At 36.6% G+C, this 23,405-nt stretch overlaps 2 protein-coding genes across 2 annotated transcripts; one reads left to right on the top strand and one right to left on the bottom strand.

Annotated features, from left to right (window-relative positions):
* Positions 1-450: 450 nt before the first annotated feature.
* LOC137827129 (glycosyltransferase (DUF604)) lies at positions 451-2,907 on the bottom strand. The gene is made up of 3 exons (XM_068633346.2): positions 2,008-2,907; positions 966-1,511; positions 451-781 (listed from the first exon to the last, which is right to left on the bottom strand). The coding sequence occupies exons 1-3, from the start codon at positions 2,863-2,865 to the stop codon at positions 662-664; spliced, it is 1,524 nt and encodes a 507-aa protein (XP_068489447.1). The 5' UTR covers positions 2,866-2,907; the 3' UTR covers positions 451-661.
* A 15,730-nt stretch (positions 2,908-18,637) lies between these two features.
* On the top strand, positions 18,638-20,433 carry LOC150025443 (uncharacterized). The gene is made up of 2 exons (XM_090294030.1): positions 18,638-19,850; positions 20,360-20,433. Exons 1-2 carry the CDS (start codon positions 18,755-18,757, stop codon positions 20,431-20,433), a joined length of 1,170 nt encoding a protein of 389 aa, XP_090150156.1. The 5' UTR covers positions 18,638-18,754.
* The last annotated feature ends 2,972 nt before the right edge of the window (positions 20,434-23,405 follow it).

The following is a 23,405-nucleotide window of genomic DNA, read 5'->3' as shown; positions in this document are numbered from 1 at the left end:
TTTTTATCTTAATAAATCACTTTTAATATTTTACTCATATAATCGTCAGTTCAAGCTCATGTGATATGCTGGATTAGGTGGAACCGGTTAGGATTAATTGATGAATTTGAAAAGGTTATTGTATATTTCCAAATTAACTCATTTTACTACCCTTTTATATATATAATATATATACTTATGTTGAAAAAAAAATCCCACTAATTAGAGTGGTTCTGGTGAGCAACCTAGGAAACCATTCCATCTTTGAATATAGTATTTAAATCCATATCTTCGTAGTATTGGTTCACCTAAAAGAACCACCATATTTGCGTAGTTAAATACTATGTTTAGTATTTGAAAACCTATTATCTGAACGCAATTTAAATACATTGTAGACCTACCAAAGTATTATGAAATTAGATATAATTTTTTAATTACTATGTATGAGTAAGATTTAAGATTTAAGACAAGTTTGGGCCACATAAATTTCTCTTCTACTCTCTCAAAATCATATATACATTGACATATAAATGGAGTAATAGAATACTACAAACGTTTGTGGTTTCAGTCTTTTGTTCAGAAGTTGCGTATATTCGTTTTGCTCTTCTGACCATGGTTCAATCATCATCGTCATCAGTGTTGGGCTTCCATTTGCAAGAAACTTCAGATTCAATCCAATTTTCTAGGGAGGAGTCACACTCTCCAATCGATGGCAGCCTCTGATCTTAACGCCAACTACGCTATTATTGTTCATCACCCCATCTGAGGCGTTCACTATCTCGCAGCATTGCCTACGTGGCGCCTGCTCATTCACCCACATATTTTATTAGTTAAAAACAATAATTATAAATTTATTAAATTATAACTTTTTATACTTTTTAAAATTTAATTACTCATGAAAAATGTGTTCAAGAACGTCTTCATAAAATTTAAATCACTTAAATATACTACGAAGCGTCAAACACGCGCTGGAAAAAATCACAAACCTTTTTCCACTCGTCCGGCATAAAGCGTGGTGCTAAAACGTTGACGTATTGCACGTCTAAAGCCTGCGCGTACTCATCACGCTTGCACACGTTCCCCACTGTGTCTTCGTGCCTTCTATAGATAGACCGGGTCTTGTCCTCGCCCACATTCAGAACCCGATCCAGCATAAACAACACTGGTTTCTCACACGGATCGGAACCAACGGGTCGGGTATTGAAAATAAACGGGCCATCACTCCAACTCCGCCACGTGCGGAAAGTCCGAAACGCCGTTTCTAGTTCCTTGGCCCTGCGTAGAGTGGGGTATATCTCAACGCTGTAGCCCCACGACACCGAAACGGACCAGTTTCGTCGGAGGTCGTAACAGAAGCTCTTCTGCAGAGCCCGACCCGAATCTCTTTCGTAGGCGGTTACCAGTTTTTTAACGGCGTCAACCCGGGTCATGTTGGGAAATATCGGATCCACGTAATCCATATGGTGTAACGAAACCAACGGAGCCACCGGATGTGACGCTAACAACCCGTATGGCTTCCCCCTTATATCTACCTGAAATATAAAAATAAAAATGAGTTAAAACAAAAGTAGCAAAATAACATTTCCTCTGTAAATCAGTTATTTGATAAAGTCAGTAAAAGTTCATTTTCAAAAGAATATATTGAAAATCACTTAAAATTATTTTTGTACTTTCCATTAAATAAATTGATTTAAGAATAAATACTATAATAAGCGTATTAACAGCTGAGATATATTTTGACCTGTCAACTTATTAAAAATTTAGTTGACCAACTTAGGAGCACTCATTTTATTTCAAAATTATTCAACATTATAACATTAAACTGCCATTTTAGCTTTCATTAAGAAAATAAACTTTTTATTTTATTTGATTTTCTAATGTTTTTGCACGGTTTTATAAAAAGAAATTATAATAGTAATATTCGAAACCCTCGAAAATCATAAAATCAATTAAATCATAACGGAAACCTCAATTTCTGATAATGTGCCTTTCCAACACAAACAAAAATAGAGAAAAAAAAAACCAAACCTGATGAAAACCTGGTTCTTTGGTAACCTGAACCCCAATCTCACTGATGCAACTCTGAATTTTCTGATCAGACCCATAAAACTCAGCGTAACGATCAATGCAACCGTCCAAAATTCTGACCAACACCTTCGCCAGAGGGTAACTTATCGCAAACCCACCACCACCAAACGCCATAGTGTAAAAATGTATCACATCCTGTTCCACACTCTCAGAATTCCCACCCACGTAGTACATTTCATTATGATCATACTTCGACAAAACCATAACGAGGTTGTCGGTGAAGAAAACGGTGTCGTCATCACCCATAACGAACCACCTCACGTTTTCCACCCCCAGCTCGAAGCTCTCCTTCACAATCCGCGCCACACGAATCGCCGATCGCGACCCGTACGAGCACGTGTACTGGAACGCTGACGTGTCACCGGAGACCTTATACGGCGGTGAACTCTCCGGCCACGTCGCGTTCCCCGATGGGTGGCTGTCGAGCCACACAAAGCCTCTGGTGACACCGCGGCGCCACCACATGTCTGAGTATTGGCGGCGTGTGTCCCACGTGGCGACGGAGCCGCCAATACCAAAGAAGAGGTGGGAGATGTTGGTGGGCGGTTGTTGTTGGTGAGTGGTTTTCTGTTGTTGGAGGATGTATTTGAAGGATGTGTGGCTGCTGTTATGGTATTGGGATTGGTTGTAGGATAGGGTAAGGTGAAAAACTAGGGTTATGAGGAAGAAGGTTGAAGCTGCAAGACCCGCTTTGAAGAAGAAACGAAGAAGTTGGCTGGGTTTGATGTTGGGGAAACGAAGGGTTTTCCATGAGTTTTTGAAAGGGTCTCGAACAACTGAGTCCACAGTAGAAGACATTGGAGACTAATGGGATTCAAATTTTGGAGCAACAATGGAAGAAGAAAGGAGATGATATATATATATATATATATATTTGTATAATGTATTTGTTGTTGAAGGTAAGAGTATATGTAGTTAGTCGCTTCAACGTCTTCCTTTTAATATAGGTCGCAAACAAGGAACCATATGTGATGTGGCTGCCTACTCCTATATCACTAACCCTTAAACAACTTGGGAAAGTCAAAATCAATATTACTATACAAATGTTTGTGCCAATTAATCACCTTTTATGTTATTATATATAATAATCAACTTTTATATATTTATTATTTTTATTAACCTCACTCTTAAATGGAAAATTATTTCTATTCTTTCTTCGCAACTATAAATTAACGTTCTTAATGTAACGTGTGACTTTATAATTATGTATTTCTTTTTTTTTTCTCGAAATTTCCTAGATTATGCTGCTTTCAAATTTTCATGGATTATGCTGCTTTCAATTTTTCCTAGATCATGCTGCTTTCAAATTTTCCTTCGTTGTGTTCAAATCTCTTTAATCGGTAAAAATAATCTTTCATATTATTTCTTTTTATCTCCAATTATCTTATGTTTTCAAATTCTTTTTGTTTGAACTAAGTTACTACATTAAACTCATTTTATTTGATTTTATTTCCTTTAATGTTCATTCACAGCATAAACTCTATAATAGACGTGTATTTTCTCTTTTTAGACACAACAATAGTTTTCTCTCCTATCTCTCTCAAACTCTTTATTTAAGGGTGTATTTACTGCTAGTTTTGAAGTCTTAATTTTTGTGAAATTGGTTCGTGCTTTCCGCATTGTGACTACAACATCACGCAAATATTTAGTAACTTGGAACGTTAAAGTGATTTTTTTTTAATAATTATTGAGTCAGAATTTGAGGCCGAGAACAACATTTTGGCGAAGAGATGGACCCCAACGTCAATCTAATTTAATCTGAGACAAATATGTCTCAATCGAATTGAAACATAAATATGTACCCGGATATATATAATTAGCACATTCTATCCTTAGTCTTTATGATTGATGACAACGTTTTCTCTCCATAATGGACCATTCAAAAGCAAGAGTTTTGCCCATTTTCTTAACTGAAACGGACCATTTTATGAGACAAAAGGAGTCAAATCTTGAACATGCTGTTACCGACTTTTCTATATACAAATTTAGCGTGAGCAATAAGTTGAAGCCTTCTACTTAAAGGGAAATGGAAAATACCTCTTAAATGCAAACGATAATTGTTCGTACGTGCCAGCCCATCAACACTAATAATATATTCAACTACCCTGCTTTTATTGAAAATAATATTAAATTTAATTAATTTTACATATATATATATATATATATATATTATCAGAAAAAATAAAATAAATAAAATAGATGAAATATTTGAGTAATACTCCAATCCTTATAAAAAGAAAATGATAGCTCCACTTCCCTATCATGTTAGAGCCCCTCACAAACCTTTCTTACTTTCATTTCCTCACAAAGCAACAATTTTCGGACCTAAAAACTATTACAAACACCTGTAATGAAATACCTACAGCATCATTCATGTGGCAGAAATGTTACGAGGCCTGAAACTCATATTGTTAATCTGAAACGTATCCCACAAAACAGAGATTATCACAACTTAAGTTTCTTTTCGTTTGGAGTTCCAATGATTCAAATTTTCAAAGTTAACAACCCTAGTTTCTAATCAATTTTTCAATTTCAAACCTGCCCATACCATTTTAATTGTAATAAAAACTCGAAATTCAATATTAATTTAATCCATATCCATAATCTCTTGCTTCAATTACAACATCAAATATAAATATAAAGAAAAATTTTTAAAGTTTAATCAATTTTTGGTTTCTATATTTACAGTCAATATTCAATTTAATATAATGGTTTTTAAAAAATTCAATTTGGTCTCTAATTTTTTTTTAAAAATATGCAATTTGGTTTTTTCTGTTAAATTTCCATTGACGACGTTAAGTGGAGATTATGTGGCATAAAACGTGGTATAGAGTGTGGCACAATTGTGCATGGGTGGACTCCATGATATAATCGAACACCCATTTTTGTGGAACTAAAAGCTTTCTCATTTCTTTGGCATTCCTCCTGTAGCTACTCTTCTCCTCTTCTACAACTGCAAATCTCAAAGTCTTAGCCACATATTTCCTCGTAAAGGACTCATTTTCTCTCTTTCCTTGCCACGGATGACTTTTTACGGCAAGTGCATCCCGTTTGTCAGAAGTAATAATTGTCTCTAAAGACGGATATCGATCCCACAAGGAACAGTGAATTATCGAGTACAATATTTGCTAAATATATCAACAGAACAATAAAAAAAGTTTTGAGTTGGTTATGTTGGCACTGATCAATAAGAAAACAAACAAAGAATTAGTTGCTTCAATTGGAAAAATAGGGATTAGGTTTCATCTCTCTCACTCATGTATTTTGATTAGCATGTTAATATTAAGTTCTTTGGTTGAATTTGATGCCCGTAAAAAATTCATTTATATCGATCTCTCACATATAAAATCCTTAAGAATGTTTCTTAAATATCGAACTCTCGCATACTTATAAAAACAACTTAGAATCACACTCAAACGTTAATGACAATTAACATTTCAAGTCTGTCTCTAGCACTCAAATATGCTAAGTATTGTTGTTTAGGTTTGAACCCTAAAGATACCTCTCAGTCGGATTTAAAATTCTCAATTTGTCACGAAAATTTAAAAGTAAAACAATAATACCAATAATCAATCAAGAACTGAATATTAATATATATATATATATATATATATATATATATATATATATAAGATATCACCTCAATACATAAGAGTTTGAACAGATTAGTCACAATCCTAAAGGGTAGAATTAGCCCCGCATACTTCTAGCACCTTCCATTCTTCCAATTGGGTTACAATTCACTCTATGATGTTTTTCTCTCAATCTGGCACACTAGGGTTGAGCCTCTAGCCCCCTATTTATCCTAGTTTTCTATGGTTAGGTTGATTCCTATGTCGCGCTAATGGGCTAAGTGATAAAAATAAAAAATGCCCAATCTTTCTTTGCATATTTTTCCATTTTGGGACCGTTCAGCTTTATCTTTTTGGCTTAAATTATTCTCCTTTACTCCAAATCTTCAATCCTCCCTAAAAATCTACAATTAACACCAAATTTGGGAATAAAATGCTCTTCTTCAAATAAAGCTCATAAAAAATGTAAAAAAGTATAAATTCATAAATTAGCACTAGTGCAAAATGTATAAACAAATGCGGTTTATTTAGTACGACTTTGTGCTCAAACGCTTTCGTTAAAAATGCGATGACATTTTTGTAATTAAGTTCATTTACAAGTGCGGCTATTAGTAAAGCCACTCTTGTAAATCAAACATTTGATTTACAAGGGCGACTATTTGTACAACCGCCCTTGTAAATCAAAACACTTTGATTTACAAGGGCGGCTATTTGTATAGTCGCCCTTGTAAATCAAAACCCTTGATTTACGAATGCATCTTTACAAATAGTCGCCTTTTAAAAACCTTTTTAACCCTAATTCAGAAACACGCCACTTACGTTTTGTTACTCTCATTTCTCCTGCGCTTCGTTTCTCTTATGTGCTTCCTCCATTAACAGTGCTTCCTCTTTTCTTCTTCTCTTCTTTGCATTGTCTTCGTGTCATTGGTAAACATTGTCTTCCATTCTTCTTCTTCACCATTGATTTTTGTATGTTTTGCGTTTCTTTTATGTTTTGTCTTATGCCATTGCTAAGGTCATGCTTCATTGGGAAGGTTTTTATTTTCGTTTTTTGGACTTCCATTGGGATGAAATACGAAGAGATGTGATATGGATGCACCAAGAGATCAAAAGAAATGCTAAAATAATGACCATGTTCTTCGGAAAAGATCAAAGTTGAGAATTTTTCATAGAAACCCAATCAACAACGAAAAAGAAAAGAAACCCTAAACGCCTCTCGTAAATGCGATTTATAAATGCGTCTATGTAAATAGCCGCATTTATAAATCGAATTTACGAATGCGGCTATATAGCCGCCTTCTTATCTCTTCGATTTACAAATGTGTGCTCATAAAATGTGGTTATATAGCCGCCCTTATAAATGTAAAATAGTCGCACTCGTTTTGCTTTTCTGCACTAGTGTAAGGAATATTTTATATGTAAATTAGCAATAAATCCTTATAAGTGCCTATATTTTAATATGAAATATTACTTAAATTAGACACTTATCAACCATCTAACTGCAACCTTTTTTTCTTCCACCATCTTTAAAAATAGAGTTTCGTCTAAACAGAGCACGCAAGAGTGACAAGGTTGGGTGAGATTTGGGTGCTTGGTCAAGGTTGGGTAAGATTTGGGTCCCCAGATTTCAGAAATTTGTAATTTAAATTTGGAACCATGAAAATGGAAAAAATTGCCCGAATAATCAATTAAAAGATTTTTTTTAACCATTAATACGTCCTAAATGGGGAACACTAATGCTAACTTTTCAAGGTCCCTTTGAATGTGGTTAAGAATCAAAAGTTTAGGTCCAGGGTGAATCTTCACATCTTTGAGAGCACGTTTTATGAGCACAATTTGTGAGTAAAGGCAAAGTATTATCGATTAAAGAAAAATTCATAAGTGAATGCACTTGCGGCTTGATTTGGGGAAGGCAAAGGGGGCGTTGAAAGTGAGGGTTCCCATGAAGGTGTCGATGGCGACATTGGACGGTGCTGGTTGTGGTGACGATGGCAACCTCGACGGGGAGAGACTACTTGGAGAGGCAGAGTTTGAAGTTGTTCTCATTCGGGGGCTACCTAGAGAACTATTAAGATGATTCTTCTATCTCCTTTTATCAGTTAGTCGTCTGTCCTTTAACTTCCTTCCTTTCTAGCTTTGGCTCTCGGTCTTCTTGTAATCCAAACTCAGAGGGTACATGCAGAAGGCACTCCGACGCTCAAGTCAGCAAAGACGTTCGGTACTCAGTTCTCGATGATGTACCTGATTCTTGGAATATTAGTTATTTATATTACCTTTGGTGGGCTTTCCTTATTAGGTTAGGTTAAGGAGTTGGGTCGCATTTAGGGCTGCATTACCTAGCTCTTAATCGTGAATTAGCTTCGCTAACCTTGATTGAGTGTAAATGGACTTGTGTTGTCGGTCGACCCTATGGACGTAGACCTTTACCACGATCGACCCAATGATGGGGACTGAGATGTGACATCAGTTGTACGACCCTCACCGGTACACTTGTCCTCAGGCTCAAGGATGATTAATCCGAAGAGTCTTTTGAGAGTGATGTTGATAGAATTGTGCCTTCATAACCAAATTCTTTTATTGAATTTTGGAGAGAATTGGCGGAAGCTTCAATGGAAGAGATGAACAAGGATGGATCATATAGAGCTATGGTTTTATTCGAGGTGCATGATAGGCAGGGAGAGTGATTGGTTGAGCCATATCACTTGAGCTAGGTTAAGAAGAAGATTAAAGTGTTTATCCTAGAGAGGCAAGACAAGGGAGTGAGAAAGGCTAACAACTTTGGGAGAAATTTCACTCATTCATTAATCTTAGAAAAAAAATGAGAGCCGAGCACCTCAATTTATAGGAGAGAGGGCTGAACATTTTGGAGCCAAAATTTGAAAATTCAAAATAAAACTCTCCAATGAGAAGGTGTCATGTGGAGTCATGCTTTCCATGTTTAGCTCAAACCTTCCGTGCTAAATCCTCTCCACTCCTAGGTTGTCATGTTGACGTCCATGTGCTCTATGCCAAGGTGATTTTCGTTCCCAATATACCCTAGACATTTTAGGGTTATATTAGGCTCAAAGAAGCGCAATTGTTACCCTAATTAGTCACTTTTAACCCTAACTATACCTATTTTTCTATTGGCCTAAATACAAGCCCAAAAACCTATGCTACTTAGCCCAAATATTTGGTCCAATTATTTTATGGTACTAGGCCCAGTACATGACCCATGAAATCCTAAAAAACTTTATACAATTTATTTAAGCTAAAGCTTGGCCCAAAAATAATGTTGATTAGTCAGCAGAAACTCAGTCTTCTTGTGTTCTTCTGACCAAAGGTTTAGTTTATGTTTTGATGAGTTGAAGGTCTTCTTGGATATGTTTGGACACCCTAGAGTTGTCCTCTTGATTAGGCCTATAAAAATAAACAAAAGCCCAATTAGACACATATTTGCAATTAAATTAATAAACAATCTCTAGGTCTTTATCCTCCTTATTATGTGGTTTTGCATGGCTGGGGGCTCTGCCATCAGATGTGCCAGTCGGATTTCTAAGTTTGGTGTGACGATTGGGGTTCTCGATGTCGGACGTGGCGTTAGATGGCACCTAATGCATGACGTGACCCGCATTGATGAGGAGTTTTTTGGGCGCCAAGTGACGAGGATCGTTCGATCGAAAAGATCTAACGATTGAGATGGTTGCAACGCTTCGCCTCCCGAGACCCTCGATGGCTATAAATAGTGGTCCCAATAGTTCCGAGACACTGCGCTACTACTCACACATTTGCTTCGAGACTCAAACACTTCTGGTCCTCCTAAGTTGCTGTATGTCGGCTTTCATAAGGTTAGTCATGTCTTATCTGTCTCGTCCTACCTCTTCTTCTTCTCCGGTCCCCAATTCTCCTCGTTCCATGCGTCCTTCTTCCTCTTCGTCTTTATCTTTGTCTTTATCTTCTTCTGTTTTTGACTCCTCCATGATCGAGCCTTTGTCCGTTGGTACAATCCAAGTGTTGTGCCCTGTGGAGGTGGCTAGAGGGGACGACCCGGGAGGTGCTATAGACCAGTTAGACTTCCTTGAGCAGGTCATCTCCCCCCTGGAGATTGACTGGGTGGATCCTAAGGTAACTAGAATCACCTCTATCTTTACGATCGAGACCTCTGTCACTGATTTTTTGGACAGGTTCCCGATTTTGAAGGCAGATGCTAGCCTTAGCTTCTTTAGGGTTGAGTCGTGCCTACCGGCCGAGACCATATGTTTGGGTCGGTCTTCCACCGAGTCACCTTTCTTTTATATGTATTATTGTCTTTTTTCAGACTTACACATTTCTTTACCTTTCGATAACTTCATGATGGGCGTCCTTAAGGTGCTCAATGTGGCTCCTACTCAGCTTTATCCCAATACCTGAGCGTCCATCCAGGCCTTCCGCATGATATGTGACGTTCTTCGTTTACATCCAATCCCTTCATGTTTTTTAAGCTATTACACCTCCCATCCGTTTGAGCCTGTTCTGTGGCATTCACTGATCAGTCAATCATGTAATATCCTCTTAAGCTCCTACACCACTTCGTACAAAAAGTTCAAAGAAAGACTTTTCAAAGTCTTCGTCCAACCGGAAACCATGCCATACTTCTTTGACGAAGTCGGTCGATCGAGGTTTCCTATGTCTTAGACTAGGAAGCCTCAGAAGTTTAAGGAGTGGCCTCATCCAACCATGGATGCTGAGGAGCTAGAGATTCTTTCTCTCTTTGATAAGCTCCCAAGGAAACTTCCTATACAGATGCTGATAATCGTGTATGCAAAAGCATCTTGCTGGGCAGCCTTTAAGGGTAAGCTGATTTTCTACAGTCTCGGTAAGTTGCTTTGTTTTTAACTAACACTTTGCTTCTTATTGTTGGAGAAATCATGAACCAAGATGCTCCTTTGGCAAAGGGCTTGCTTGACACCTTTAAGGAAAGGGCCGCCCAGCAGAAGAGGAGGCCGAGCATTGAGGCCTTGACGACCGAGAAAGGGTTGTCGGTGGTGCTGGCCCTTCAGGAAAAAGCAAAAGGAGGCCGAGAGAGGGGGGCAACATAGCCACAACCACCCGCTCCCCTGGGGTAATGCCGACAACACCCTATCCTTGTCAATCGCCGATAGACGTTGACTCGCTACTAACGGACGACTTCAACCAACCGATTCCCCCTATTGTGATTGAGCATATAATGGAGTTCTCCATGTCACCCCTGTCGATGTTGGGAGGTGACTTACAATTTGAAAGGGGGGTAAAGATTGGTCTGCCCGAGCTGACCTGAGAGCTCATCCGAGGGGTCCCCTCTGAGGACTTGCTCCAACCGAGCGCTCGTACTTGTCCACCTGGGTTCTGAGGACCGGGGTCATCACGCCGAGGAAATCTCTCGACTTGAGCATGAGCTTTCAGAGGCTTCGAGGAACCTGAAGCAGTCTCTTGCGACTAACATTGAGTACATGGAGAAGCTTCCTCGGGAGGGCGCCAAGTGGGAGATTGTCGAAGGTCGAGCGGTGAGTTGCGAAGATGGCGGCCGAGAATGCACGCATGAAGAAGATCTCAATGTTGCATGTCGAGAATTCTGAGTTGAAGGCTGAGAAGGGAGCGGTCGAGGTAGAGCTGGATAGAAACATTGATGAGACTTTGGAGCTGGTCAACCAAAGTTTTCTCCTGGCTGTTCGATAGGCCCACGTCCTCTGCAATGGTCCGCCGCCATCTAGTGAGTTCGACCCCAAAGACGAGTTTTTGAGGGTCAGATCTTGTTGAGGGACGAGGTGAGGGCCTTGAAGAGCACAACTCAACCTGCGTCGACTGAAGGTGCTGAAGGCGAAGAACAGTAAGTCTTAAGCTTTAATTTTTTGCTTCCTATGGTCGGGATGTGGCCTTTTATCGCTTTACCTTCGAGGTCGAGGTGTGGCCTCCTCCTTGCTTTCTTCATTAATGAAATGGTCATTTCTTCGCATGTTGTAGCTTTCTTTGATCATGTTAAGTTCTTCGGTTAGAATAACTTAATTTAACAAAGAGAATATAACAAGTTAAGTAATCAGTCAGATAACTTATTTGAAGAAAGAGAATTGAACAAGTTAAGTAATTGACTCGATTGTGCTTGTAATGCGTTTTAAGATTTCGGCAGGGTATGCCGATTGAGGCTTCATCCAGACCGAGCGTGAGTCTTATGGGTGTTGGTAACGTAAGCCGGTTAAGGCTACGTTCTTGACTGCACCCAGCTTTTGCGGTATCGGCAGGGTATGCCGATTAAGGCTTCATCCAGACCGAACCAAGGTTTCTCGGTGTTGGTAGGGTATGCCGATTAAGGCTTCATACAAATCAACATGAGGTTTTGCGGTATCAACAAGGTATGTCGGTTAAGGCTTATCGAGACGAACTCGAGTTTTTTGCGGTATCGGCAGGGTATGCCGGTTAAGGCTTTGTGTAGATCGACCCGAGGTTTTTGCGGTATTGACATGGTATGTCGGTTAAGGCTTCATCCAGATCGAACTGAGCGCCAAAAGATACGTGAACTTGACCTTAAATTGCAAACAATTGGAGAGAAACGTCTCATTAAAACCTCTTCCACTAAAAACCCTCCGTAGGAAAAACCGGCCGGGTGAGGAAAGAATGCGTAAATTTTATTGATTAACCATAATAAAACTTGAGTTGCGTGGCATTCCATGTCCTCGGTACAATTTTGCTTGACATCCACTCTAGGTGGTACGCCCCCCAGCTGCAACTTCTCGGATTCGGAATGGCCCTTCCTAGTTGAATGAGAACTTGCCTTCATTCTTCCTTGCATCGCTCCTCATCCTCCAGACAAGGTTTCCCTTTTGGAAGCTCCTCGGTTGAACCTTCGTGTTGTAGTGTCTCGCCGCCCGAAGTTTGCATGCTGCCTCTCGAATCTTGCTCTTGTCGTGGAGCTCGTTGACTAAATCTAAGGTCAGATCAAACATCTGCCTTCTGATGGTAAGCTCGCCTACCTCGACCGGGATTATTGCTTCGGTCATGTACGTTAGGCTATACGGTGTTTTTTGCGTGGTGGTCTTGGAGGTGCAGCGATATGCCCACAAGACTTCAAACAATTATTCAGTCCATCGGCATTTTGCTTTGCCGAGTTGCTTCTTCAGTTCGTTCAGGATGACTTTGTTGGCAGCCTCAGCCTGCCCATTGATCTCAGGGTGTTCGACTGAGGTTGTGATAAACTTGATACCGAGGTCATCATAGAAAAATTGGAGCCCTCGGTCAATAAAGTGTCAGTCATTGTTAGTTATTATTGTGTGTAACACACCGAACCGACACACAATACTTCGTCATACAAAATTTTGCACGTTCTTGATAGAAATGGATGCGAATGACTCGATCTCAATTTATTTGGTGAAGTAGTCGACTCCAAAAAATTATTAAAAGAATTTTATCTTTTAAACGGATTTATTAATCTTAATGTAAGGGAAGTTTGTGCTGTTTACACAACAAGAAAGTAAAATTTAGAAATAAAAATGGTATCTCTGCCTTCATTTGAAACTACTGTAATGGGAAGATTAAAGGTGGGTGGAATGCTTTGTTATCTTTTGCAGACATGACGATAAAATAGAAGAACCTTTGGCTTGGTTAGCATAAGTATGGGCTCAATTAATATGCATTAATGATGTATTATTCTCTTCAACATTTTTTGTAGAATTGAAAGAAATGATCATGAATAATTCCTTCTACATCTTCAACATATATGTAATATTGAAAGCACTTTGTGTACCTATCTTGTTTTTTTAGTTATGTAGCTAACATTAAAACTTCAAAACGTCAATCTAACATATCAAAGTCTCCTGTCAGACACCTCTATTTTTCTGCAGGCAAGGCTGCTTTTGGATTCCAGAATGCTCACCCTGTAAATCATAAACTTCAAATTATCATTATGATATAATATATTTGTCACTCCTAAATTGTATGTTGCTTCACTGTGTTAAGATATTATCTAACTTTATTTTAGATAATTTTTTAAAGATTCTATTTTATGTTAAAAGTTAATAGTGAACTTGTTAACACCAATTTTATTTTATTTTATTTATTAAAATATTTTTTTGATAAAACTAGTAGATGTTGAAGATTTTGAAAATAAAGTATGTAGCATCATTAATGGTGGAATAATCATGAATATCAACAATAAGTTCACCCAGTTTTTGAATGTGCTACTACCCATTGGTTGATTTATTTATTGTTTTACTTTCATAGTTAGTGTTTCGGGTTGAAACATTTGGCAATTATGAAGAAACATGTTTCCTTTTAGTGTTATTTCACTAAACTACATATATCCATACAACTTTTATCAGTAACTTTAATGTTTCACGTTGAACAACATTTAAATGCATTTGGCATTATTGAAGGTAAAATCCCATTATTAATTTCAAAATAAGTCGTCGATATGAATTTTGAAGGGAAAAGATGTTATTTTGCGAAAAGAATAGATTTAACTTTTTCATTTGTTAAAATACAAAACCAAATGGAGGCATTTTTTTTATATATATTGTTATATTAATAGTTTTTCAAAATATATAAAAACTGAAAAAAATATGTAATTATCTTTTCTAATTCTTTAAAATGTATTTTGGAGACAAAATCACGAAGAAATCATCAAATACAAAAGCAAACAATAATTTTGATACAATTATAGATTTTTAGAAATGGAATTGAAATTGGTGATGTTATATTTATCTCTTTTTACAATGTTTATTAGATACCATTGAATTATCAATGAATGAGTTTGTCTAGAAATTGTATGCAATTGTTTGGATAATATTGATATGCAGGTAATAATTATTAATGAATGGAGAAAAATTGATAAAACAAATGTTTTAAAAAAAATTAAACTTACTATGACGGTTATTGCAATATCTAACATAAAAAATATGATTTACTATGACGGGTGGTAGAAATATTTTCCATAGAAAACCACTTACTATGACAATTCTGATAAGAACCATCATAGTGAGTCATATTTTTTATGACTGTTCTATAAATATTAATCATAAAAAGTTCTGTTTGAACATACTATGACAAATATTTTGCACATTTTATGACAGTTATATACAACAGTCATAGTAAGTTCACCTCACTATGACCGTTTTTCAACCGACTTAGAAAATGTAGAGTTTCTATATTGCCTGAATCTATGGCACCATCATGTCATAAAAAGTCCTGTAGAACTGTCATAAAAAGTCTTATTTACACTAGTGAATGTCCTATTTTATTTTTAAAGGAAGCGAATGGTTAGCTGTGGAATTTTGTGTGGACTGGTGACATATCTTCAAGACCCTTAGTGTAGTGAGATGGAGCTGGTTGTGTAGGCGTACTGAGGAAGGTGGCATTGAGATGCTAAATTTGATAGAAGAAAATAAAACATATTTGATTAAACTGACTTAAGGGTTTCTTCATAATAAGCTTCCTCGGGCTGCGATTATGCTTGCTTGGTTCCTTTCTCATATAAACCAGTCGGGTCAAGTATAGTTCTTCTTTTATATGGACTAACACTAATCCTTGGTTTAAATTTGTGAAAAACAATACAAGATGAACTTTGGGGAATGAAAAAAAAATAAACTTTTGGACTAACATTTGGTGTGTCGAGGCTTCTTTATGAAATTTACTTCCTTTACATTTTTTTATCAGTAAATAAAAATGAATAAATGAGAGTATTTAAGGCATAATTCAACCCTTATACAAAAAAGCCAATGAATGTAGCTTTTTAAAAAATAGATCCTACTACTTATATCCCCCATATGAACCTACATAATCCAAAATTTCACAATTCCAATAGACAAAACAGATTCAATAAAACTAATATAAGTGGGCGTAAATATCAACCAAAACTATACAAAAAAAGAGACATCTACTAAGCCAAAAGAAATAAACATCTCTCCTGATGGACACCATCCAACCACATACATCCCCTTACTAATGACGAGGACGAAGCCTTGGATTTGAATACAAATCCTTTTCAAGAGGGAGGGGATGATGGAAGAGGCCCCGACACCAATCCATTGAAAGACCACCAAAATGTCAAATTGAGGCAACCACTAGAGTTATGGTCAAAGAGGGGTCAAGAGGACTTATTCTACATGTCATAAACTCTAGTGTAGAATAGTTTTTACATTTTTGTCAAAAGTAGCATAGTTTAATTCTTTTGTATTTTTGTTGAAACATGCAAAGTGGTACCTAAAATGCTAACCTAAGTTTAATTAGAGTTTCCTACTCCTAATTAAACTTAGGTCCAGCGCACATTTAGCCTAAGTGGAGCATAAGGTTCTAGAACTCCTAGCACATGCAAGAATTCTAGAACCTACCTCACATGTGCTGAATTTAGGAGCCACCTTCCCATGTGCCAACATTTGAATTTCCCTCCAATTCTCTTTTCATATTCATCCCACTCTTGTTATATATAGAGGAGCTTGGGTCATGTAAATGCAAGATTAATACATGAGTGAATTGCTGCCAAAATTGTGTCAATCTCACTCTTTGCCCAAAACTTCCTAGGTTAGGCTCTTAATCTCCCTAAATCGTCACCTTCCAAGTAGAGTTGGCCTCACCACTCTCAAATCCTACTTCTCATGCACCTTCAAGGTCACCACCACTCTTAGGAGGACCTTGTTCCATCTCCAATCCATGAAGCTTCCGCAATTCACCTACAAATCCGAAACTAGGAAGGCACAAATCCATCATTTGGTATCATGAGCTATGGTTCTACAAGAGCTAAGTGTCTTCTTTCATTTTAATTTTTGTGTTCTTCTTGTTTCCGTGTTGTTCTTCAATTCTCCATATTGTCTTGCTGTTTTTTGCATTTTAATTTGATTTAGGCGCTGTTTGGAGAAATCCAATCGGTGCATTGTGTTCAAATTGTTCTTGAGCTTCTAATTTTCACATTTGTGTAGGAATCCATATAGAATTGTGTTGTTGTTCTGTTTTTAGTTTATTTGAGTCTTATTTGCAATTCTATTCGGTTCATTTTATGTGTCTTGAGTCATTTTAATTTCTGAATCCAATTGTGTTTTGTCTAAGTCATGTTTCTCCTAATTTGTCATCAAATCCATGTAGTGTTGATTTTGTTGATAATTTTGGTTTCTTGATTTGATTTGAGTCCAGATTTATAATTCTGTGTTTGTTGATCCTTTGGTGCATTTTTCTTTTTAGTTTGAGTTCATATTTGTATGTTAGATCCATACAAATTCATATACATTCACTCCATTGTGTTTTTGAAGTTCTTCATTTTGTTTTTAATTCCAGAATTAGGATTACTCTGTTTTTCAAATTTTGTGTTGGCTGTTTTTTTTGTTATGAAATTAAAATACGTTGAAGAAAAATTATGAAAATTTGGATCTATACAGATGCATGTATTAGAAAATTAAGAAAAAAAAGAATAAGATCAAAAGACAAAACAGAGAAAAAAATGATAAATCAAACAAAAAAGTGTGCATCCTGGCGCCAAAAGAAACGGTAATTGGACAAGAATTTTGAAAAATTTATCACAATTATTTGGTGTGATTCCAGCGCCAAAAGTTTGCTAAGACCTTGAATTGTTTGTGGTTCAAATTTCAGAATCAAATTTCAAATAACCAGCTCAGCATAAATTTTATAAGTCATGCTTTTTGGACCTAAAATTTCCAGTAGTACTGTTTTGGGTTTCCTAATCAATTCTAGTGCCATTCCCTAGGTTCAATTTGTGTGCTACCTTTTGTTGAGTGCCTATTTTTATTGCTTGTCCAATATTATTCAATACTCCTTCTAGTTGTGTCATATAAATCAAATCCATTTGCTGTTGTCCTAATTTTAAATTTGAATTGTTCTTTGCTTTCATTTCTTGACCTTTAAATTGTTGATGAACAAAATTCAAATTGGTGCTTGTTAAGTGGAAATTAACCTTGTGGTTAGTCCATCCCTACTTAGTAGGTACTGTTTTGAAGATTTTAATTGGCTAACCATAAGAGGTTAAGGAAAGGAGCTGCAACAAATATAAATACAAACACATACACATTGTAGAACACATCAAGGAAGATCAACAACAAGCCAAGGAGTGCATAGTTTAGGAAATCTAAATTTTATTTTGTGTAATTCAATTTCTTTGTATTTCTTTGAGTTGTAATTACATTCAACCTTGATTAATTAGTGGATTAATTACGTGTAGACGGTGAGTGTGTCTTCCATGGCTCCAAGTTTCTAGAAGCATCACCATAGGAATCGTTTAGTTTAAAGCATTTTAGTTAGCAATCTTTAATTTGTGCTTAGTTAATTGTTTTGCTTTAATTACTTGTCTAGTATTTTTAATTGCTTTGCATTGTTTTCTTTGCATAAAATTGTGTCTTCATTCTACTTGTGACTCACGTAGTTTACTTAGAAAAAGGTGTGAGACAAGTTTTGAGGGATAGTTTTTGGCAAGGAAAGACTTGGTACTTAAGAAGTCCTAGTGACTCAGCTCTCTTTCCTGGAAAGCTACCTTCACTACTATCCTTATCTTTTTTGAGGTAAAATACTAAGGCCACAAGTCTTTAACCATGTCTTCTCCATCTCGCAATTCTAGTGAACGTGAATTGACACTTCTTAAAATCCTTTTGGAAAAAGTTGCCAATATGTTCAAACACTTTCATTTAGACAATCGCATCATGAGGCCCAACTTAAAGAGAGGGATGCTCAATTTGCTCTAATGCGAGATGATTTGAAAGTGGTTAAAGATGAAGTCACAAATTCTAAAAAAAGTTCACATCCATCTAGCTCTAGGGGTAATGAATCCTATGGAGAACAAAGCCTCAGGATCAAGGAAATATTATCAACCACCCCCAAGAAGAGGTAGAAGAGAAAAGAAAGAAAGCCCTAGGGAGGTTGGGATAGATTTACCTCATTTCCATGGTCAAGAGAATGTAGAAGCTTACCTAGATTGGGAAATGAAGGTCGAACAATTATTTTCATGTCACCATGTGAGTGAAGAAAACAAAGTATCCTTAGCCACCCTAAGTTTCCAAGGCAACGCTAGGTATTGGTGGACGGCCCTTGAAAGAGAGAGACGTCTTCATAAGGACCCTCCCATAGAATATTGGAATGATCTTAGGGGAGCCTTAAGATGTCGCCACATTCCCTCCTATTATAATAGGGAGTTAATGGACAAACTCCAAAGACTCCAACAAAGAACCATGAGTGTAGAGGAATATAGGCAAAAAATGGAATTATACATGATGAGAGCCTTTATTAGGGAAAACGAATCCACCACCATAGTTAGATTTTTAAGTGGGCTAAATCTTGAGATTAGAGATAGAGTTGAACTTTTACCTTATCAAGACTTAAATGATTTGGTTCAACTATGTATCAAGGCTGAACAACAAAATTTAAGGAAAATTTCAAGTTGTAAGGAAGGTTCATACTCCAACTCCTATCCAAGAATAGAGTTTGAAAGGGAGGAGAATACACCTAAGGAAAAACCAAAAGAGACTCCAAAAAATATAAGTAAAGATATGCTCACTCCACCCATTCGCACTAGGGATGTTAAGTGTTTCAAATGTTTTGGAAGAGGCCATGTGCAAGCTCAATGTCCAAACCAAAGAACCTTGTTCTTAAGAGGCATAGATGAGTATACTAGTTGTGATGAAGCACCTAGTGGGAAAGAAGAGGGGGAAGATAATGAAAGAGTATATCCTTTAGAGGGGGAATTAATGATGATTAGGAGGACCCTCAACAACCAAACTAGTATAGAACTAGAAACACAAAGGGAGAACATCTTTCACACAAGATGCAAAGTTTTAGAAAACATATGTTCTCTCATTGTGGATAGTGGTTCTTGTTGCAATTGTTGTGGCGCTAGGATGGTTGAAAAGCTAAGTCTACAAGTAGTCCCTCATCCAAAACCTTACAAACTTCAATGGATTAATGAAGATGGGGAACTAACTGTAGACAAGCAAGTGAAAGTCGAGTTTTCTATAGGTAACTACATAGATAATGTTTTATGTGATGTAGTTCCTATGGAGGCTTGCCACATCTTATTGGGTAGACCTTGGCAATTTGACAAGAAAACCATGCACAATGGTCTAACCAATGAGATTACCTTCACCCATAATCAAAAGAAGTTTATACTTAGTCCTTTACCACATTCACAAGTGGTGAGAGATCAAGTACAAATGAAACAAAAAAGGGATGAAGAGAAAAAAAAGATAAAATTAGAAAAAGAGCGAATCCTAAGGGAACAAAAGGCGTGGGAGGAGAGTGTTCCTTCCCACAAGGTCATTCAACAAGACAATCCATCTAAAATTACCTTTGAAAATATGTTTCTTGTTGAACAACCTCAAAGCCTTACCTTTTGTAAAGGAACACTTGCAAGCATAGTAAAAAAAGAATCCTTAAAAGAGGATTGCATAGATAAAAATGTAGTAGATTACTTTGAATATGTGCTAAAATATCACCAACAAGTGAAGGTCAAGTTATCTATAGGCATCTACAAAGATAAATTTTTATGTGAGGTAGTGCCTAAAGAAACTTGTCATCTCTTATTGAGACGACCATTGCAAAGTGTTAAAATTTCCATGATCAATGGTCGTACCAATGAAACTACCTTCACACATAAAAAATAAATTCTTCATGAAGGAGAAATCATGGGCCAATTTAGAGTTGATAAAACTCTAGAGCTTTTAAAAGGAAAAATATTTTGGTCACCCATGAGAAAAAATGTTCAAAGATGTTCAAAGACATTACCCTAGATGCATTTCTTATTTTAGAACTAACTCTAAGGCAATGTCTCATGAACTATATGCTCCTTCACCCTCTGCAAGTGCTCCATGGGAAGACATAAGCATAAATTTTATATTAGAACTTCCTAGGACAAAAGGTTTTGATTCTATTTTTATGGTTATGGATAAACTCTTCTTTAGAGAAGTGGTAAGACTTCATGGTTTATCTCCAAGCATAGTGTTAGATAGAGAACCAAAATTTGAAAACCATTTTTTGAGGATTCTTTTTAAAAAACTTGGAACTAAGTTGAACTTTTCAATTTCTTATGATCCTCAAACGAATGGCCAAAATGAAGTTGAAAATATAACTCTTTCTACTATGCCTAGAGTAATCATGAGAGACAATCACAACTCTAGGGATAATTATGGAAACAATAAAGTAGTTCACAAGATTACTAATATTTCTTCATTTGAAGTTGTATATGAGTTTGATCCTCTTACTCCTTTAGATTTATTACCCCTTCCTAATCCACATACCTTTATGCATAAGGAAGGAGTTACAAAAGATGACTTTGTTAAAAGAAAAATGCATGAGAGGATTCAAGAACAAATACAACAATAAATAGAGAAATATTATGAGAAGTTGCCAAAAACAATAGAAAAACAAGAGGAATGGCAACTTCATAAAGTTGATTTTTATACAACTGCTCCAACTAACTCATTTGCTTTGTTTGATGATTCTCATAGATGGACGTTTGATCCGGGAGGACGAGCATAGTTGCCAAAGTAAGAGGCTGCTATCCGAGATCGACCCTTTAGATCTGAGGATAGATTTTCTCAAGAAAGAGGAGATGATGGACACCATCCAGCCACATACATTCCCTTACTAATGACGAGGACGAAGCCTTGGATTTGAGGACAAATCCTTTTCAAGAGGGAGGGGATGATGGAAGAGGCCCCGACACCAATCCATTGAAAGACCACCAAAATGTCAAATTGAGGCAACCACTAGAGTTATGGTCAAAGAGGGGTCAAGAGGACTTATTCTACATGTCATAAACTCTAGTGTAGAATAGTTTTACATTTTTGTCAAAAGTAGCATAGTTTAATTCTTTTGTATTTTTGTTGAAACATGCAAAGTGGTACCTAAAATGCTAACCTAAGTTTAATTAGAGTTTCCTACTCCTAATTAAACTTAGGTCCAGCCCACATTTAGCCTAAGTGGAGTGTAAGGTTCTAGAACTCCTAGCACATGCAAGACTTCTAGAACCTACCTCACATGTGTTGAATTTAGGAGCCACCTTCCCATGTGCTAACATTTGAATTTCCCTCCAATTCTCTTTTCATATTCAGCCCACTCTTGCTATATATAGAGGAGCTTGGGTCATGTAAATGCAAGATTAATACATGAGTGAATTGCTGCCAAAATTGTGCCAATCTCACTCTTTGCCCAAAACCTCCTAGGTTAGGCTTTTAATCTTCCTAAACTGTCACCCAAGTAGAGTTGGCCTCACCACTCTCAAATCCTACTTCTCATGCACCTTCAAGGTCACCACCACTCTTAGGAGGACCTTGTTCCATCTCCAATCCATGAAGCTTCCGCAATTCACCTACAAATCCGAAACTAGGAAGGCACAAATCCATCATCTTGTATGTTGATTCAACTTAGTCTGAATTCTATTCAGACCTATCCTCTAAACTAGAGTTTTAGCACTTGGAGTAGCATATGTTTTCCAAATGTTAGTGAAAAAAATTCTCTTAAAGATTTGCATTATTGTTATGCAAGATGTCATATGCATTCCTATACATGATTCCTTTGGTTTGAATTTAAAAGCACATGTCAAGGATACTTGGGATTAATCCTTGAATATTCAGGGCTTTGTTATGCAAAAGTTATTTACTATACAAACTAACTTAGATGATCTTCTCTCTTATATGGATGAAAAAGTTGTTTAGATGCATGTTGTTGATGGTAAGCTTACCTTTAAATTCTTAAAATTTTTATTCATGTTAAAATTTGCTAAAAGTTTTATTCATGATAGTCACCCTAAAGTTTGTTGGGTTTAATAGAGCCAAAGTTCAAGAGGGGGGGGGGGGGGGGGGGGGAGGGGGGTGAATTGATCTTTTAAAAGTTTCTTGCAGAATCAGTATTTATCACAGTGTGTAGAAAATAAATCGATTTATTTGAAATTGAACAGATTTATTTTGGCACTGTTTGTGTTTAAAAAACGTTTATACAACAAGGTTAATCACAAGATTATGCAGATAGATTTTCCAGATACACACACACTGATATTAGAATGAAAAACAGTGAATCACAAAACAAGAAGCTTCACTTTTACGCAAGAGATTAAGGTTCAATTAATAGCATGACAATTCCTTGAGACACCTATCACAATCAATATGTTCCAGTGGCTTTTAACAGATTTTATATGTTCTTATTAGAATCAAACAACTTTTCCATAAATTAAGAACAATATGAATTGAGCCCAGAAAGAACAGATTTATTATTGATTGAACAAATTTATTTCTTGACAGTTTAACACATATGTAGAAATTTAAGTGCAGAGATTAAGGGAGAATGAACACAAGGCAATTATACTGGTTCACTCAACTCAACTACATCCAGTCTTCACCTAAACCAAGGTGAAATTCACTAAATCACACTTCAAACAAACACAAATCCCACTTTTCTTGAAACCTACAAGAACTTAGGTACACTTGCTAAAAAACCCTATTTCAGCACACACACTCTTCAAGAAACCCTATCAAGAAGAGTGTACAACCAAACTTTTACAAGAAAAGAAATATGAAACAACTACACCTGATTGAGGATGCAAAAATCTGCCTTAAACCAGTAGAACAAATTGCTAGAACAGTAGCAGCACCTCTCACCAAGCTTTTGGAACCAAACAAGAACAAACACTTTGTGATTTTCGAAATCTTTTAAGAACAGATGCTAATTCCTTGTAAATCCTCAATTCTCTGATGCAAAACTTGTTTTTACAATTGTATGATCGATTTTTAAACTCAGAAACAAGTTTTCATTTTATAGAAAACCAACTTAAAACAGATTTTTGAAAAACAGTTAAAA

This window comes from Phaseolus vulgaris, chromosome 8 (assembly GCF_051622355.1).
Source record: "Phaseolus vulgaris cultivar YP4 chromosome 8, ASM5162235v1, whole genome shotgun sequence".
NCBI lineage: Eukaryota > Viridiplantae > Streptophyta > Magnoliopsida > Fabales > Fabaceae > Phaseolus > Phaseolus vulgaris.
Note: the sequence above shows the minus strand (reverse complement) of the source record. Positions and strands in the feature narration are given on the sequence as shown.

What these genes read in the sequence shown, in the direction of transcription:
- LOC137827129 (XM_068633346.2), bottom strand. Translation starts at nt 2,865, where the DNA reads ATGTCTTCTACTGTGGACTCAGTTGTTCGAGACCCTTTCAAAAACTCA. An exon ending in AAGAACCAGGTTTTCATCAG is followed by an intron (nt 1,512 to 2,007) that starts GTTTGGTTTTTT and finishes TTTATATTTCAG; the next exon opens with GTAGATATAAGGGGGAAGCC. An exon ending in TGCCGGACGAGTGGAAAAAG is followed by an intron (nt 782 to 965) that starts GTTTGTGATTTT and finishes GTGAATGAGCAG; the next exon opens with GCGCCACGTAGGCAATGCTG.
- LOC150025443 (XM_090294030.1), top strand. Translation starts at nt 18,755, where the DNA reads ATGGACAAACTCCAAAGACTCCAACAAAGAACCATGAGTGTAGAGGAA. An exon ending in ACAAAAGGCGTGGGAGGAGA is followed by an intron (nt 19,851 to 20,359) that starts GTGTTCCTTCCC and finishes TTCTTATTTTAG; the next exon opens with AACTAACTCTAAGGCAATGT.